This window comes from Phoca vitulina, unplaced genomic scaffold (assembly GCF_004348235.1).
Source record: "Phoca vitulina isolate PV1807 unplaced genomic scaffold, GSC_HSeal_1.0 scaffold6, whole genome shotgun sequence".
NCBI lineage: Eukaryota > Metazoa > Chordata > Mammalia > Carnivora > Phocidae > Phoca > Phoca vitulina.
In genome coordinates, this window is record NW_022589709.1 from 62,755,078 (window position 1) to 62,774,226 (window position 19,149).

A 19,149-nucleotide genomic window follows, 5' to 3' on the forward strand; every position below is an offset into this window, starting at 1 on the left:
TACTATGTTGAATAGCAGTGGTGATAGTGGACATCCCTGCCGCGTTCCTGACCTTAGGGGGAAAGCTCTCAGTTTTTCCCCATTGAGAATGATATTCGCTGTAGGTTTTTCATAGATGGCTTTTATGATATTGAGGTATGTACCCTCTATCCCTATACTCTGAAGAGTTTTGATCAAGAAAGGATGCTGTACTTTGTCAAATGCTTTTTCTGCATCTATTGAGAGGATCATATGATTCTTGTTCTTTCTTTTGTTAATGTATTGTATCACGTTGATTGATTTGCAGATGTTGAACCAACCTTGCAGCCCAGGGATAAATCCCACTTGGTCGTGGTGAATAATCCTTTTAATGTACTGTTGGATCCTATTGGCTAGTATTTTGGTGAGAATTTTTGCATCCATGTTCATCAGGGAGGGATTTACATATATTTTTAGTTATTTTGCCATTCTAGATAATGCTGCATTGAATTCCTCTGGGCATATAGCTTTTTGCTGTTTAATTATTTCCGTAAGCTAAATTCCCAGGTCAAGGAGTAAGAATAACTTTCTTGTGTAATGGGTACAAAGTTTCAGTTCTGCAGGATGAAAAGAGTTCTGGAGATTGAGGATGATGAAGGTTGCACAACAATGTGAATGTAATGTCACTAACTGTACACTTAAATACAGTTAAGATGGCAAATTTTATGCTGTGTCTATTTTGCCACAATTAAAAATGTTTTATTTTATTTTAAGATTTTATTTATTTATTTGACAGAGAAAGACACAGCGAGAGAGGGAACACAAGCAGGGAGAGCAGGAGAGGGAGAAGTAGGCTTCCCGCAGAGCAGGGAGCCCTATGTGGGGCTCGATCCCAGGACCCTGGGATCATGACCTGAGCCGAAGGCAGGCGCTTAACGACTGAGCCACCCAGGCGCCCCACAATTAAAAATGTTTTAAAATAAAAAGAATTATTCCCTCCCCCCCAAAAAAGAACATCTTTGTATTTTGTTGCATAATAAATCATTTGGCCTTTTAGAAGCAATGACCAAGTTACAGTGCCACCAACACGTTACCTCACTTGTAACAGTATTCACTGTCTCAAGGTTTCTTGACATTTTTTGCTAAATGGTCTAAAATGATTATTTAAGGTTGCCTTAATTTGCATTTTATTTCTAGCCTGGTTAAATGTAAACATTTGCTTTTGTGGATTTTTTTTTACTATTTGTATTTTCCTCTTATGTGAAATATATTATTTATGTCGTTGGCCCTTGTTTCTTTCTGTTAAGACCTTGATCATTTTCTTTAGGTTTATTACAGCCCTTTCCATAGTATGTTATAATATTTTAAGTAAATATTTCTTCTAGTCTTTGTTGTCTTTTTAATTCAGATTTAAGAAATGAGTAACATTATTTTACATCCTGCAGGTCAACTATGGAAAAGTTTGTAATGACAGCAGAAAAGGATTGAAATTCACAGTCTCCTATGGCTGCAGTACAGAGTTTGTTTTTGTACCATATGGTAGCACCATTGCTCTTTATACAATTTACTCAGGAGAACAGATAACTATGCTTAAGGGACATTATAAAAGTGTTGACTGCTGTGTATTCCGGTCTAATTTCCAGGTAAGAATGATCCTTAAGGGAATTTAAAATGTTCAGGTAGCTAGCTTGCCAGACTAGTTGTATACAAAAGAATAAATTGTGATTTCATTCTGAGGAATTACACTTGTAATCCACATTTAAGCTAGGGTTTCTTTAATAGAGGATTATACAGGATACAGTTTTAGATAGTATAGGATATTTGTAGGAATCAATATAATACTGTGCAACTTGACTGAGATAAATTCTTTCTTCTGCATTTGGGCTCCACTTATTTACCAGATGAAATCTCTAGTAAATTAAAATAATGTCTTGCAATCAATCTTTTGGGAAAAGATGGAATACTGTGTCTAATCTCAAAATACAGTTTTTGTATCTTCATTTATCTATGTGTGAGTCTGTCTCAGATTTTATTTCTTCTTTATTTCTTGTCAGTGGCTAATCATTTACTTTTGAGTTGATGCAGCTTACACGATTTCTTAAATATGGCTTTTGTTTTTTAACATCCTGACCTTTCTCTTTCATCTTACCAACAGAGCAGATTATATTTTTCAGAGAATATTGGCACAAATTACCTCATGTATGCCTTTAAATGAGTCTCTAATATAGCAAGACTGTTGGTATTTTCTGTATTTTGTAGGTAAAGAAAATGAGGCTCATGAGCGTTAAAATACTGATAGGATGAAAACTATGGATTATTAGAGCTAGGAAGGACTTCATCACCTGGTAAAGTTGTTAATCATTTATTCATTAATGCTAATTACTTAATTTGTGTCTGATACTACAGTAAGATATACAGTGCTTATTTTTCAGCCACCACACATCTGTATGGCAATAGCCATTATTAAAATATTCAAATACATATTTTATTGTTTGTTAAATAGCTATTGCACCAAGCCCCCTAAGAGACCTCTAGCTTTACCCCCTTTCCTGAGGCCTCGTAGTTTACACCTTAACCTAGCACCTAAGAGGGACCGTCAGGATCCTGCTCCCACTCTATGGCTATTATGTCTGCTGATTGGTCAGTATCCTGATGTACTAGTTGTTAAGTATTTTTAGTATTACTTCTGGGAGAAGAAGACTAAAACACCACTTTGCCTTGCCTCAAACCTGCAAGTAGTTATTCACAGTGTATGGTTATCTATTCAAAGAAATTCTTGGAATACTGTACCTCTTTTCTTATGCAGAGTCACTCAAAGACACAGCCAAGATTTTAAACCAGATATCCTGACTATAAATTATTGCTTTCTACCAAATCAGAATTCCTAACACATGTGCCTAGAATAGATTAAAAGTGTGCCAAGATACTGGTTCCCCCCAGCCCTTGGAATAGCTGAGACAAGCCGGTCACAGCCAGAAACCTAGGCCAGTTGCCTCCTGACTAATCCCATTTCTCTAGGTGCTACATATGCAGATTTGAATCACTGCACTACATCAGACAGCTTCCGGCTCTTATCCCATTATATCCATTATGATTTTTGAGAAGGAAAATAATTCTAAGTCTCAAAAGCGAAATAGGGTAGTACTTTGCATGCAGTAGAACCCTTTTTCAAATTATATATTACACAGAATTTACAATCTGAAAACAAATTGATGTTTATAGTACTTCTATCATAACTATAAAAATCTAACAAGATATACCTAACATCGAAATAAATAATGATAATACTGGGTTATAACACATTGACTAAATAAGGGTCCATGAATCCATTCAGGTATAAGTAAGTAAACTAATAAATTGGAAGTCTAATGAGGAGTGGGATATTTACATAGTCCCAAAGTACCTCCCTATAAAATATTAATTACAAAGGTAAAATGTGTAATTTTACCTTGAAGAAGCCTGGCATACATCACCTTAATCAAATGATCAAAGGTAACATCCCAATTACATAGTATTCCTTCAGTGATAGCCCTGGCAAAGATGCATCACCTCAATTTAATCACGAGGAAACAAAAAATTTGAAGGGCATTCTACAAAATAACTGGTGTTTATCTTCAAAACTGTCAAGGTCAGGAGGGCCAAGTGCAGACTAAAGAACAGTTCCAAATTGAAGGAAAGTTAGGAGACATGACAACTAATTGTAGCATATGATTTTAATCTGGACCCTTTTGCTATAAAGGACATTTATTCAGACAATTGGTGAAACTTGAATGGAGTCTAAGAATTAGCTGGCAGTAATAGATCATTGTGAATTTTTTGATTTTGTTAGATGCACTGTAATTGTATGAGAGTGTCCTTGTTCAAAGGAAATAATACACTAAACATTCATGAGTGATAGGACTCATGTTGTCAACTTAGTCTAATTTCCCAAGTGAACACCTAAACTTATCCCAAAAACTTTAACACTCAATTCAAATCCCTCCATTTACCTGAAGTCCTTATTAGTCATTCTAATTTAAGTGCTGTCTCTTGTAAGCTTTCTTGAATATCTACAGAATTTCCTTTGTCTCCATCAGTGTGGCAGTACTTAACCACAAATTGCCTTGTAAGCTTATCTGACCAAGTTATCTTGGAGGTGTGTGTGTGTGTGTGTGTGTGTGTGTGTGTTTATATTCTCGGGAAATTAAATTGTTCAAGGGCACTGAACATTTGAAAATATCTTTGCATCATCCACAGTTAGTGTAACTATATATTCAAGGTTAAACAATACAGTCTGTAGAATTTTGTTCCCTTCAGGAAGTCTGATAATGTATAACTAAATCAAATTTACTTTAATATTTTTACATCTAGGGGCACGTGGGTGGCTCAGTCATTAAGCGTCTTCCTTCGGCTCAGGTCATGATCCCAGGGTCCTGGGATCAAGCCCCACATCGGGCTCTCTGCTCAGTGGGAAGCCTGCTTCTCCCTCTCCCACTCCCTCTGCTTGTGTTCCCTCTCTCGCTATATCTCTGTCAAATAAATAAATAAAATACTAAAAAAATATTTTTACATCTATATTTCCTATGAATAACTTTATAATCTTAATTTCCCTTTATCTAGAACCTTTATTTTTTTTTAGAAAAATACTAATTGTACCATACTTCAAACTTTTTGAGATGAGGGCGCCTGGGTGGCTCAGTCGTTAAGCGTCTGCCTTCGGCTCAGGTCATGATCTCAGGGTCCTGGGATCGAGCCTCACATCGGGCTCCCTGCTCGGCGGGAAGCCTGCTTCTCCCTCTCCCACTCCCCCTGCTTGTGTTCCCTCTCTCGCTGTGTCTCTCTCTGTCAAGGAAATAAATAAAATCTTTAAAAAAAAAAAAAAACTTTTTGAGATGAACAGTATTGAAAATAAATAATTGCATAGCAGAGCAGGAAAAAACTTCACTATTAGAAATGTTTGGGGGTGCCTGGGTGGCTCAGTCGGTTAAGCGTCTGACTCTTCATCTCAGCTCAGGTCTTCATCTCAGGGTTGTGACTTCAAGCCCATGTTGAACATGTTGAAAAATAAAATGTTTGTGTAGAAATACAGAAATAAATTTGTGTGGGAAAAAACCACTTAGTCATTCATAGTTTTACAGCTGCTTATCGTTTTGCTGTTTTTTCTTTTTAGACCTTTTTCCTTTACATAGCTTTTTCTTTTTTTTTTTAATTTGGCCTTGTGTTTTACATCTTGCTTTTTTCCTTCACAGGATGACTCTGTGGTTCATATCCTTCTCTTTTCTCTTGACATTGAGTATTTCCCCATGTCATTAAACACTCTTAAAAAACAAATTTAATGATTATATGACATCCCATACTATGAATGCAACATAAATTTATATATAAATCATTACCCTACTTTTGGACAATTATTTCCATATTTTGTTATTTTAAATATAATACTGCTGATATCCTTGAATTTCATACATGTCTTTGGCATGACTTCTCAGAAACGCATACAAAAACTTTTGACATGTATTGAGATTCTATTCTGCATAGATTATACCAATTTATACCTTCTTTATATGAGAGTATCTATTTCACTGCTTCATAGGAATGTTTTTAGTACTAGACAATATAACATATTCCTTGAGTTTTTTGGGGGATGGAAATGAACATTGTTCAGCTATGTGTAAACAGCATATTCATAAAGATGTTGACATAGACTGCGCATCAGCCCAAGCTTCCCCTTATTAAATAAACTTCTGACTAAGCATAGCATATGGATCTAAAAGCTCTTCTGTTGAATAACAACCAGTTAGGCAGCTGTGAGCTAAATAATATTTTTTGTGAAGTTCTGGCCTATTTTAGCTAGAACTCATAAGGTTTTATTATTGATGTCTTTCTTAAAACTCAGTTATTGACAGAGAAGGACAGACTCTTGATTCCATCTTTTTTTTTTCTTTTTCTACTCTGACACTTGGCGATAAATGGATACTATGATTGATAAAAAACCACTAGGTTGTTCAATCTTTTTGTAAAATTTTCAGGTTAGCAAGCTCTGACAATATCAGATATTTTAATCCTAATATCCTAATGATATTTTAAAATATAAAACAAAGCTTTACTGCATCCTAAGGAAACAAAAGACATCAGCTCGGTTTCCTTGGAGAGTAGAAATAGAATTAATCTAACTGATCTAACCTAAAAATTAGTCTTTAAATGATGTATTCATTTCAGATTGGCACCAGCTTTAAACTGACCCATGATCATATCTTTATTTTCTGTGTTATAGGAACTTTATAGTGGTAGCAGAGACTGCAATATACTTGCTTGGGTACCATCCTTATCTGAACCAGTTCCTGATGATGATGAGGTAAATATTATTTACACAAATTATACAGTGACTTTTAAATCGCAAAGAAAATAGTTTTAGAGGCGCCTGGGTGGCTCAGTCGTTAAGCATCTGCCTTAGGCTCAGGTCATGATCCCAGGGTCCTGGGATCGAGCCCCACATTGGGCTTCCTCTCCCACTCCCCCTGCTTGTGTTCCCTCTCGCGTGTCTCTTCTCTGTCAAATAAATAAATAAAATCTTAAAAAAAAAAAAAGTTTTATTAATTTATTTCACATGAGAGAGACTTTAAGATTATATTTATTCATTTGATAGAGAGAGCATGAGCGGGGGTCGGGGGAGGGAGAGGGAGAAGCAGACTCCCCACTGAGCAGGGAGCCTGATGCAGGGCCCTATCCCAGGACCTGGAGATCATGACTTGCGCTGAAGGCAGACGGTTAACCATCTGAGCCACCCAGGCGCCTCATGAGAGAGACTTTTAAAGCATGTCTGGCTATTTTCAGATTGTGAAAATAGTTTGCCTGTTATAACACTTTTGGAAAATCCAGAAAAATATGAAAGAACAACTTAAATTTCTAAAGTTGAATTACTATTAACACTTTCATTTACTTCATTCTTGCTTTTTCCTATGCATATATGGTTGTTTAAACACAGTTAATATGCTTGGACACACAACTTGGCATCCTACTTTACTAACTTAATAATAAACCTTCTTCCCTGTCATTAATAACTATTTGTAAATTTGTTTTTAATAACATAGCACGCTGTCATTTATATATCACAATTTACTTAAATATTTACCTATTCGGAGAGATTTCTTTTGATCACTATAAACAAATCAAGGTAACTGTTTATAAATTGTTTATATTTCTTTTTTTATTTTATTTTATTTATTTATTTGACAGAGAGAGACACAGTGAGAGAGGGAACACAAGCAGGGGGAGTGGGAGAGGGAGAAGCAGGCTTCCCATGGAGCAGGGAGCCCGATGCAGGGCTCGATCCCAGGACCCTGGGATCATGACCTGAGCCAAAGGTAGACGCTTAATGACTGAGCCACCCAGACGCCCCATAAATTGTTTATATTTCTGATTGCTTATTTGGATAGATTCCTAGAAGTAGATTTTATCTCTTGAGTTATCATGTATGACATTTTTAAGGTTTTTTATTTACACACTTGAATTTTACCAATTTATACTCCTCTATCAGCAGTCTGTTAGTGTCTGTCTTACTTTTTTTTTTTTTTTTAAGATTTTATTTATTTATTTGAGAGAGAGAGAGCATGAAGGAGAGGGAGAAGCAGACTCCCCACTGAGAAAGGAGCCCGATGTGGGACTCAATCCCAGGAGCCTGGGATTATGACCTGAGCCGAAGGCAGCCACTTAACCAACTGAGCCACCCAAGCACCCGTTAGTATCTATCTTAGACATAAATTGATACAAATATAACCAATGGCCATGGGAATAAAGACCCTTAAAAATGTGGTAAATAAAGATGAATAAGACATACCCCCTGGTCTTAAGTAGTGGCCTCTGTATATTTTTACTTCTATGTTACACTGTCTAAAGGTGCTATCTTTCTCACCAAAGATTTTTTTTTTAAGATTGTATTTATTTATTTGACAGAGAGAGAGACAGTGAGAGAGGGAACACAAGCAGGAGGAGTGGGAGAGGGAGAAGCAGGCTTCCCACTGAGCAGGGAGCCCGATGGAGGGCTGGATCCCAGGACCCTGGGATCATGACCTGAGCCGAAGGCAGACACTTAATGACTGAGCCACCCAGGCGACCCCCACCAAAGATTATTTTACTAACCACTGTTAATCATCCCTATTTATCTTAATTTCTAGGATATAAAAAGTCAAATGTCTAAAAACCAATATTTATGTATATAATTTTTTTTTAAATTGGAAATATAAATAATGCAGTTAGAAACACCTTGAGTTAATCTTACTCAAGTCTTGGTATAAAAACAAAGCATCTTCAATGGAGATGAAAAGTATTGGTAGAGCAAGTTTAAAATTCTAAAAATATTTTTCACATATTTAGTTCCTTTGTGAGAAAATGACTGTCCAAAACCACATGGAAATGAGTTTTTATGGGGGTGGTTGATACCATTTAGCAGCTATTGGCAAAATCTATTTCATGCCTAGATTTGCAACTGCTGTGGCTTACTGCAGGGTATAGCCTGTGACTTATTTTCTTTTGGCCCTAATCCAAATAAAATAGAGAAAACACATAATGGTAAATCTTCAAGCAGCTGGCCAACTGCTGTATGAATATTTTCAGATTTCATCACAAATCTAGTTTATTATGGCTTTGATTAGTTTTGGTGTACAGCTGCTTTAAATGACTGAATTTTTTTTTTTTTTTTAAGATTTTATTTATTTATTTGACAGAGAAAAACACAGTGAGAGAGGGAACACAAGCAGGGGGAGTGGGAGAGGAAGAAGCAGGCTTCCCGCAAAGCAGGGAGCCCCATGTGGGGCTGGATCCCAGGACCCTGGGATCATGACCTGAGCCGAAGGCAGACGCTTAACGACTGAGCCACCCATGCGCCCCTTCTGTAGAAAGCTTAGTATGGTCAAATACTTTGGCTCAGGCATTTATTTTGCATTATTTAATTACTGCTTCCTGCCTTTTAGGAATTACTGTCTGCAATAAATTTAAGTTAAAACACTATGAAAAAACCCCAAAAAACAAAAAATAGAAAAGACCACTCGAGGCTATGTTAACAAGTATAACAATCACTTACAAAATGAAAACAATAAAAATAAATCTATGACTTACATATGGAGAAAGGATATTAGAAGAAAACTAAATTGCTTAATTTATAAAGATAGTCTGTGACTGATGTTTTATTTATACAATGTAGTTATAGTGATAGTTTCCTCATCTAGAAGAATTTTTGCATGTGGGAAACTAAACTGAACAAGTAGAAAAGCAAATAGAGATGCACAAAAAACAAGTTAGCTTTATATTTAAGTTTTAGAGCTATAAAGCCTTATCTTTTAAAATATACTGTTTATACGCTTTAAGATAGCCATCATTCTCATAAAATGGTATGGGCTAAAATTATTTTCACAAAACTTTAGTTTGGAATATTCCTTTGAATGTAGGTAGAACATGAATGTGATCATGGTATAGATCCGAGAGAAGTCTGTCTGCACCAGACCCTACTCCTTACATGTATATTTACTATTTAACTCATATTTAAAAGTGTTTTTAGGGGCACCTGGATGACTGTCAGTTAAGCCTTCAGCTCAGGTCATGATCCTGGGTTCCTGGGATGGAGCCCTGCTTCAGGCTCCCTGCTCAGTAGGGAGTCTGCTTCTCCTTCTCCCTCTGCCCTGTGCATGCGCTCTCTCGCTCTCCCTCTCTCTCTCAGATAAATAAAATCTTTAAAAAAAAAACAAAATGGTGTTTTTATCTCAGCTATCAAATAAGTGATGCTGCAATTTCCCAGAAGTGTGCAGGAACACACTTCAAAACAAAACACGCACATACATGCACACACACTCACTTAGTCTTCAGTTTCAGGTAAACTAAATAATAACCATACTGGTAATTGGGTTTGAATCCCTGTTCTGACATCCATTGTGGACTGAGGACAAGTTTATGGTATCTCCTAATATCAGAATCATCAAGCAAAATTGTTCTTCAGTTTCTTTTCAAATCCACCCTTGAGATGAGATTTACTTCCCCATCAACCAAGATATAATCCCTTAGCAGTATTTCTTCTGATATCCAAGATAGAGGGGAAATTTAGTCCTACTGTAAGAAATTGAAAGGCACTGGGTGATAGGGACAGGTTTTATGGTCTTTAAGCATAAATCTATGTATTTAATTGGCAGACTGTTTTATTATATTTTGAGGACTCTGCCTTCCTTTTGCCCTCTTTTCCTAAAACTTGGTCATGGTTAAGGCAAGCCTATATAACTCCTAATCACTTTTTCCTTTCTGAGATCTGTACGGCAGCTACATTATAGTTTAAATCTGACCTCTCACCAAGAGTCTTACTTTATTTTGATAGTCACACAATACATAGCTGTTTTATTTACCACTTGGTAGATATGTGCAATTGACCCTTAAACAACAGGGATGCTGGCACCCACCCCCATGCAATCAAAAATCCTTATGTAACTTTTGATTCCTCCATAACTTAACCACTAATAGCCTACTATTGACAGGAAGCCTTACCCATAACATAACAGTCAATTAACGTATATTCTGTATATGTATTATATACTGTATTTTTACAATAAAGTAAGCTAGAGAAAAGAAAACGTTATTAAGAAAAGCATAAGGAAGAGAAAATAAATTTACAATACTGTACTGTATTTATAAAAAAAAATCTGCGTATAAGTGGATCCACATAGTTCAAAGCCCTGTTGTTCAGGGTCAGCTGTAATCATTTGCTGACAAAAACAGCCCTATTTTGCTCCTGTGGAGACTTTCCAGTAATTACCAGTAAGGAATTTAGAATACATCAAGATGTATATGTGTAGATGTAGGGGTTGGTTTTGTTCTTCCTTCCCATTATTTGGACCTGGACTAGATCCCTTCTAAATCATGCTTCTCTATCTCCATAATATTTACAACTGTCTCTCAATAGAACAGGCAACCTGGTGAGGTTCAACCATAGAAAGGATGTCTACTAGGAGGAGATGTTATAGAGAAAACTTAAGTGATAGATGGTAGTTACACTTCATCTGTGGGTCTCAAACAGTAATATGGGTACCACATCTATATACAACCTTCTCACAGTAGCTTTTAATTACAAGTGTGTTTTATTTGTGATTTTTTAGCAACAAAATATAACTGTAATAATCGTACTATAATGCATTTATATTGTTATCCTTTATTACTATAAACAGTCAAGTTTATAGTATTTGCGTATTAGTATAGTATTTATCAAAATTTATCAATATTTCATTTCAATTTTCACATAATTATTTTGGTTTCTTTGCTCACCGTAGCAACAATAATTTACAATAAATTATAATTTTGCTTCTCTCTTGAGTCTTAAAATGAAATTTAAATGTTTAATAGGTTACATATTGGGCTTCCATAGTGGAATTAGGAGGCATGACCTTTGTGTGGCTTATTCACATTCAGGGACATTTTTGGGAGATATCTAAGGCAGAGTAAGATAGAGTAAGGGAGAGGAATCACCTAACCCCCAAGGACATTACAGCTTTTTTTTTTTTTTTTTTAATTCCAGTATAGTTAACATACAGTGTTATGTTAGTTTCAGGTGTACCATATAGTGATTCAACAGCAATTCTGTACAGTGAACATTTGGATGAAAAAATAAACAAACTTAGGTGTGGTACAGTCATTGATTACAAATCAGTGGACTGCTGCTAGAAATAAGTGAATAATTAGCTGAGGTTTGGTAATAGTTTTTTATCTGAGTATTTGAGATATATTTTTTGTTTGTACAACTGAGTCATGATACCAGGCATGACTATTATAGTTTAATAATGGTGCCAATAGCGGGCATTAGGTTTAGTAATAGATTCTGATCTATAGCTTTAATAGCCATAAGGAATACTTAAATTAATATGTCCTTTTCCAACTATCCTGGGTGATATTGGGGAACTTACTGGAAATTCACATTTTCTCTACTGTTATCATTGTTTAAATTTTAAGATTCTAAGTCATCATATCAAAAAAAAAAAGGCAGTAAACATGCTTAGACACAGGGGTTCCTCTTAACATAAAACATTGCTGTATGTTGTATAAGGCAATATCTAAGGTAATATGTGAGTGGTCTTGGTGCTAATACATTGGTGGATTTGGGGTCTGAACATACTTGTAGCAGATGTAAAAGCTGCAGAATAAGAACCTGGCTCAGAATGACCAGATACTCAAAACAATGAGACCGTCTTAAAGCCCTTTAGTCATTTGCCAGAGAGTAAGAAGGTAGCCATCCAAAAAGTTTCCTCAGAAAGTGAATTGATTTGAAATGCCACAAATAATGAAAATTCCTCTAGTTGCTGATTACTTTTATTATGTAGGGCTCTAAAGTTGTAAGAATACTGTGATGTTTTGTTGTTTTAAATAAACACCATCCAGGTGCATATTATCTTTCAAAGAAATCTCCCTGGAAAACCTTTGAGCTAATGACAAACATATTACCATTTTTGACATATTTTTTCATGTACTTGGGAACTGCTTTACCAGCGATGAAAAAATAAATAAACCTCACTACTTAATAACTCACATTAGTTTTTGGACCAAAAATGGTGTTACTCCGTTTGATGAACACCTTATTCCCCATATATGGATATTTGCGTATTTATAGTCAGGTCCATCCAAATAATAAAAAATTGCCAACATTAATATTTTGGGCTGTCAGGTCAGATTATAGACCTGAGTCCAGTCTTAGCCACATGGATGTTAATGTGCAGCCTTCTCCAGATAATTCCAAAGAGTTGCAGAAATGCCATAAGCAATAGCTGATCAGTGTGTGTGTGTGTGTGTGTGTGTGTGTGTGTGTAGATGCATTTATATATGTGTTTGTGAAGTAATTACTTTGAAGGAAACATAGTTAATTTGGATAAATTCTGGCTTGTCTATTTAAAATGAAGTTACATTGCCTTACATTGTATGTGGAGTGTTTGTTACATTTTTTGTTTTGAATTAACAATTTTATTGTTACTTTCAAAATATTGTAATTGCTCTTCATTTGATAGATTTCATAACTATGTTGTGAACCTAAAATTATGAGGTAAAACAATCAAATTTTCCTTTTTTCTCCCTTTTTTAGACTACAACCAAATCACAGTTAAACCCAGCATTTGAAGACGCATGGAGCAGCAGTGATGAGGAAGGATGATTCTCAATCCTGAGTACCTTTGTGTCTCTACTGATGAAACTTTTAAAATGGGACTGTTTTTTGTTGTTATTGTTTTCTTCCTAACTATGTGATGACAGCTAAATTAACCCTGAATTTGGGTGATTTTTTTCACCCATGTTTTAAAATGAGGGTAGGATTTGCATGAAATCCTGAAGCAGACTTTTATATAGTTTATTTAATCAAAAGTATCTCCTTGATCCCAGTTGCTGTAGCCTGGGGCATCCCCTATTGTTACAGTACTCTCTCTATTGAGACAGATCCTGGCAACCCCTGGCCCCCGTGTGAGACCCTGAGCACATTGTGTGAACTGTAAGATGCAGTCTCAGAGGATGAGCAAGTAAAGGTTATCAGCACTGACTTTCTCCTACTGGCTGTACCATCACCTTGTTCATTTTCACTTTCAATGATGCTTTTACTGAGGACAATCATATTAAAAATGATAGTTGAAAAGTTAGCATCCAATTTTTAAATTCTTTTTTATTCATGCATTCAGTTTTTGCAATGATTTCATTTAGCCAACCATTGTCTAGCTTTAATTAAATATTTTTGGACTCAGTCCAAAAAGTGTGTATCACAGAAGGTTTTAACTTGGGGGAAATCCCATGTTTTCTTTATTTTTATGTGTCAGATGGTAGCTTGCACTCGTGCTTGAACCTCCCTTCTGTGAATCTTGTTAAGATGTGACCAAGTCCTGTTTCAGTCATTAAAGCAGAAAATGCCCTGGCAGGAAATCTGGCCCAACATGAAATGTTGTCACAAAATTTCTATTTTATTGTCTACTTTTCTTGTATAATAACCCACAAGTGATTATCATGAAGCTAATCTTACTCCCTTTCTTTCTGATTCTTATCAGCAGGAGACTAGGAAAAGAGGTTTTTGTAGCTTGAATAACAAGTGTATAGTCGTTGAGTTTTTGTGTGTGGTAGGCCTCATATCAGACCTTTCTGGGCAAATGTTTAACATATATTTACTATACTTGATTTTCTTAAGCACTGACCATTATACTGTCGCTTCCCCCCCACTCCTCAGTGAGGATGCTTATGATCTTTGAGAATGCTACTGAAATTGGAATCTTTTTTTATTTAAAAAGAAGTCCTCCTCTAAGCTGCAAATAACTATATTGCTTCTTTCTAGTTATATAAATATACATGCTGATTCTAAATCATTCAGACAACATTAAAACTTACAAAAGAATATAATGGTCACCTGGAATCATACCACCCTAAGGTAACTACTGTTATCATTTTGGTGGCCATTCTTCCATGCATCTTTTTTTGACATAATTTTACATAACGGGATGTTTGGCTTGCTGTTGTTATCATGGAAATTCCTCTCCTCCCACATCAGCACCTCCCTCCCCATCCAATAATCCACAGTATTAACCACGTATGCAACAATCCACATTATTAACCAAGTATGTGTTGTGGACTTGTGAACCAAGAGCATCTGTTTTTCAAGCTCTGGATCCGTGTGCCTGCGCTGCTGTAGCTTCCATGTGACAAGTCTCGGGATTGGTGATCTTTTTAGCCCTGCTTTAGGCAGAGAGGAAGCCGATTTTACCTGCGAAGGGGGAAGGGGAGGGAAAAGGGGGACAGCTCAGGTAGTGAATCACAGCCCCTCTTTGGGTCGGTCCGCATCTGGGAGGCTTTAATCCTACTCCTCAGGTTATGCTTGGGGGTGACTTAAACTGTTGAAAGTAAAGACCAGCTCTCAGAAAGCCTTAAAGATTTCCAACTCTCTGGAAAATAGAGGCTCTCACAGACCCTGAGCCTGTGACCTTTCATACCCAGCAGCGTATTAAGCTTTAAGTCATGAGAACAGCCCACCAGAAACTCAGTATAACTACCAAGGCCTCCTTAAGGTAGGATAGAGCCAAATCTGGGCTCTCTGGTATATTCCACCTGTAGGAGGAGGTGGCTCTCTCTATCCTCAGTCCTTTGCCAGATGGCATGGTGCTGGAGGATGTCACCCCTCCCCTAAATCACTTGGCTGCCTGGGAAGACACTTGGGATTAACTGAATGAACAGCAAGGGAGTACCTAGACTATGCAAATGGCACTGCGAGCCACAAAACATGATGGAACTCAGTGGAATGTTGCTGCTTCCCATCTCTTAGCCAAGATGTCCCTAATAAAGGACAGGACCCAAGAAACAACACACTTGGCCAAACTTCATGCAGTCATCTTAGTACTCAATGCCCTGGCCAATAAGTAGCTTCATCTTTACATTAATTATAACTGTTGGGCCATTGCCTAAAAATTGTCCCTTTCAGGGAGAAACAAACAAGCAAACTCTGGGACTCTCTTTCCTCACAGATACCCAAAATCTAAGTCAAAATTACACATCTCCATCTATATTAAGGTCACAATACAATGCCTTGCCTGGACACTCCATCATATTACTTTCAGAGTTATAGACATTACTTATAATAAGCAAGACACACATTTTACTTATCAAAATACACAATGCTAGTCTTTTGGAAAAGGTATTCAATCGAACTTCCGTGTCCGTATTAAGTCCCAAATAGCTGGTTTAATTGATAGATATAGTGGCCTTCTCAAATAACTCCTTTTCGAGTTCCGTTCAGGTAAATGGACCCGTGAAGGGTCTCTGTCTTGCTCCAGGCCTTATTCTCTCTTAATTCAAGGACCTTTGGCCAAATTACACCTCACACCAACTTAGAAAACTTTTCCATTGCCCTTTCCTGTATTTAAAGGGAGAAGTGTCTTGCTGCCATGTATATAAACATTCATTATTTATGAGGCCCTTTTTATAATGTTTTTCCCTGTCTTTATAAATTGTTTATCATTCCCCTATCCCAGAAGGGCTGGAGGCCATATCAAGGGTGCATACTCTTTTGGGACCCATTATCCAGACTGTCCATAGATCAGACAGCTGTTCATCTAATATAGGACTCATTTGAGCCTAAACTTCAACCAAAAAAAAACAAAAAACAAAAAACAAAAACAACCCTGTGAGGTATAGCCACATACCTTTCTGTTGACTGTTGGTCTTATTACCATTGTTCTGTGTGATTTCCTTAACTTACAATCTGGAGACCCAAACCCTCTAAATAAGCCATTGTTGCAAATGCTGAGACCCACATCACCTCAAGTGGGTACGCTTTTAGAAAGGATACCCCAGTTCCACATCCTAGATAACATTGCCCCAGTCTAAGACCTCACTGTTAGGAGGTGAGCCCATGGGTGCCTATGGGCTGGCTCTCCTAAGGCACAAATTAGACACAGGACATTTTTGCTTTTCTTCCTTTGATAGTAGGGATCCCATTATGGTTCTGAGCTTACTGTCTGCTTAGCCCATGACCCGGCTACAGTCTTTGTTCCCTGCCAAAAGGCACACTCCTACCCTTCCATGCCCATAGGGAAATCTGGTAGAGGTTACTACTATCTTCCATTCTAAATATTAATGGAGATTATTGCTTTCTCCTTAAGCACCTGCCTCATATCAGTAAAAATCCTTCAACCCACTGGGGAGAGAACCAAGTACTTCCCAAGACTTTTCCGCCTCTTTTGATCTCCCACCATGACCACCACAACCATTCTTTTCCTTTCGGCTACATGGTATCACTAATCTTTACATACACTCTACTAACTTACCATTTCATACCCTGCAACAAAATAACTGCTGGACCCACCACCTTGAGATATAAATAGATAGAGCGATAGAGAGAGAGATACAGATACATAGATATATAGATATATCATACTTTTAACATACTATACAACTCCACCAAGATATTGTTAGAGACCCCAAGAATTTCAGATCTATTTTCTTGGCTAATGGCATCTTATGCCATACTCTCCACTAGCATTGCCTCAAATTTCCTTGATATGATGCAATTGTATTAATTATATTTTCTTATTTTCTGTATTCTTGATACTCTGGCATTTGTGGCTTTCATCCTGGCAACACTGCCCCATTCCAGGACTAATTTCCAGAGATTAGCAAATGACTCCCCTGAGAGTGAGTCTTTGATACACAAACCAATCAATCCAGAGTCCACACCCACAACCATCTTCTTTATCAAACTCAGTTTGATCAAAATCACACCAATGCAGTGTTCCTACTGCCCTAAATCACCACAAGGCCAGGCCCCAGACAACTAGGGACCACCCCAATAGCCCAGAGACCACCAAAATTATTCAAACTATCCAATCCTAAATTTATTCAGTGTACGTACCTGCTTCATCCATTCCTTGCCACAAAACCCCAGCAAAGGCTCTGGGCTGTGCTCTGTCCTCCCTCTCTGCCTCCTGACTAGCCATGGGCCTTCGCCATGTAGCCCTGCATGGCATGGTGTGCCTGCCTCCTGGTTCTGGGGGTCTGTGGGTATAAACTTTCTTCTTCATGACAATCATTTCTCTGTCTTCGTGTCTTAGAACAAACCCCAGGTACAAAACTGAACACACTAAGTCATTCTTTTTATTAACTGCTCAATACTACATCTTGAGAATGTACCACAATTTCTTTAGCCAGTCCCCTGTTCAGGACCACATGTATAATAGCAAAGATTGTCAACGACCTGTTTTCCTTAGGTGATGTATTTGGGTGATATCTGTAGTTATTAAATATCTTCTTTTCGGGGCGCTTGGGTGGCTCAGTCGTTAAACGTCTGCCCTCGGCTCAGGTCATGATCTCAGGGTCCTGGGATCGAGCCCCGCATCGGGCTCCCTGCTCTGCGGGAAGCCTGCTTCTCCCTCTCCCACTCCCCTTGCTTGTGTTCCCTCTCTCACTGTGTCTCTCTCTGTCAAATAAATAAATAAAATCTTTAAAAAAAGAAAAATCTTCTTTTCCTCTGGCAGAAGAAATGATCATCTTGCTGGGTGTAGGATTCTTGGGTTGCAGGCCTTTTCTTTCCTTAGTGTGTAACTATTATGTCCACTTTCTTCTGGATTCTGTTCTTGCAAATGAGAACTCCAAAACCACTTTGATTTTTTTCCCCTTTCTTGGGAACTCATTCTTTATAGCTGGAAGCTTGTCATCTGTGAGATTTTCTTCCTCCTATCCTTAGAGTTCCATAATTTTAGCAAGATATCTGATAAATCAATCTTCCCCCACCTTCTCCATCACTTCCTGGACCTTTAATGAGCTTTTTTCAATCTGAAGCTTCAAGTCTTTTTTCAGCTTGGGGATATTTTCTTTTAGTATTTGTTTGGCTTCTCCTCTTTTTTTTTTTTTTTTTTTTTTCCCTTCTCTATATTACCAAATAATTGCATGTAATGTCTACTTTGATCTCTCCTTCATAGTCTTATCTTTTCCTTCCTGCTTGCCTTTAAAAAAATCCTAGAACAGTAGCTAGTGCAGAGTAGATGCTCAGTAAATACTTATTTTGTTATTTCTATTGTATACTTGGAGATTTTGCACTTGATCTTTGAAGTCACTAATTCAGGCCTGACTATAATCATCAAAAGAGGCTTTTTAATTATTGTTTTATTCTCTTCTCCACCTTAAATCTTTGTTTTGTTCTGTTTTTAAACATTTGCAGATTATATTAGAAAACTATGAAAGCTCCATGGAGGCTTCCACTTGAAACTTTTGTTTCATTTAATTGATGTTTGTCCAGCCTTATTGACAGTATATATCAATGAACCTATTACAAAGGTAGCTAGACTTCTCTCTGAGGCCTTTTACATTTTACAAATTGTTCCTCCACCCTGTCCTGGCTAATAGTATGTGTCTTTTGGTCCTTTAAGGTGCTGTACCGCACCATGGATCAAAGAACACTTAAGCCAGTTGTTTGCTTCCCCTCAAATTGATCCCACTTTTAACTGAAGTCACTCCTGGTACACCCATGAAATGCCTAGTTTTAAAAAACAGAAAGAGGGATGCCTGAATGGTGCAGTTGGCTGGGCCGCTGCCTTTAGCTCAGGTCATGATCCCAGGGTCCTGGGATCGACTCCTGAATCGGGCTCCTTGCTCTGCGGGGAGCCTGCTTCTCCCTCTGCCTGCCACTTCCCCTGTTTCTGCTCTCTCTCTCTGACAAGTAAATAAATTTTAATAAAT

The 19,149-nt window shown here is 37.3% G+C and overlaps 1 protein-coding gene across 4 annotated transcripts in view; it reads left to right on the plus strand.

Annotated features, from left to right (window-relative positions):
• Positions 1-17,722, plus strand: part of ERCC8 (ERCC excision repair 8, CSA ubiquitin ligase complex subunit) — a 60,601-nt gene extending 42,879 nt beyond the window's left edge. For 2 of the 4 annotated variants that reach the window (XM_032404369.1, XM_032404370.1), the window contains exons 10-12: positions 1,404-1,601; positions 6,212-6,292; positions 13,037-17,722. In XM_032404369.1, coding sequence (XP_032260260.1) covers positions 1,404-1,601; positions 6,212-6,292; positions 13,037-13,105 — 348 coding nt within the window. In that variant the 3' untranslated portion in view covers positions 13,106-17,722. The remainder of the gene's footprint in view (positions 1-1,403; positions 1,602-6,211; positions 6,293-13,036) is intronic. The other 2 variants (XM_032404371.1, XM_032404372.1) reach the window with 2 other exon arrangements.
• The last annotated feature ends 1,427 nt before the right edge of the window (positions 17,723-19,149 follow it).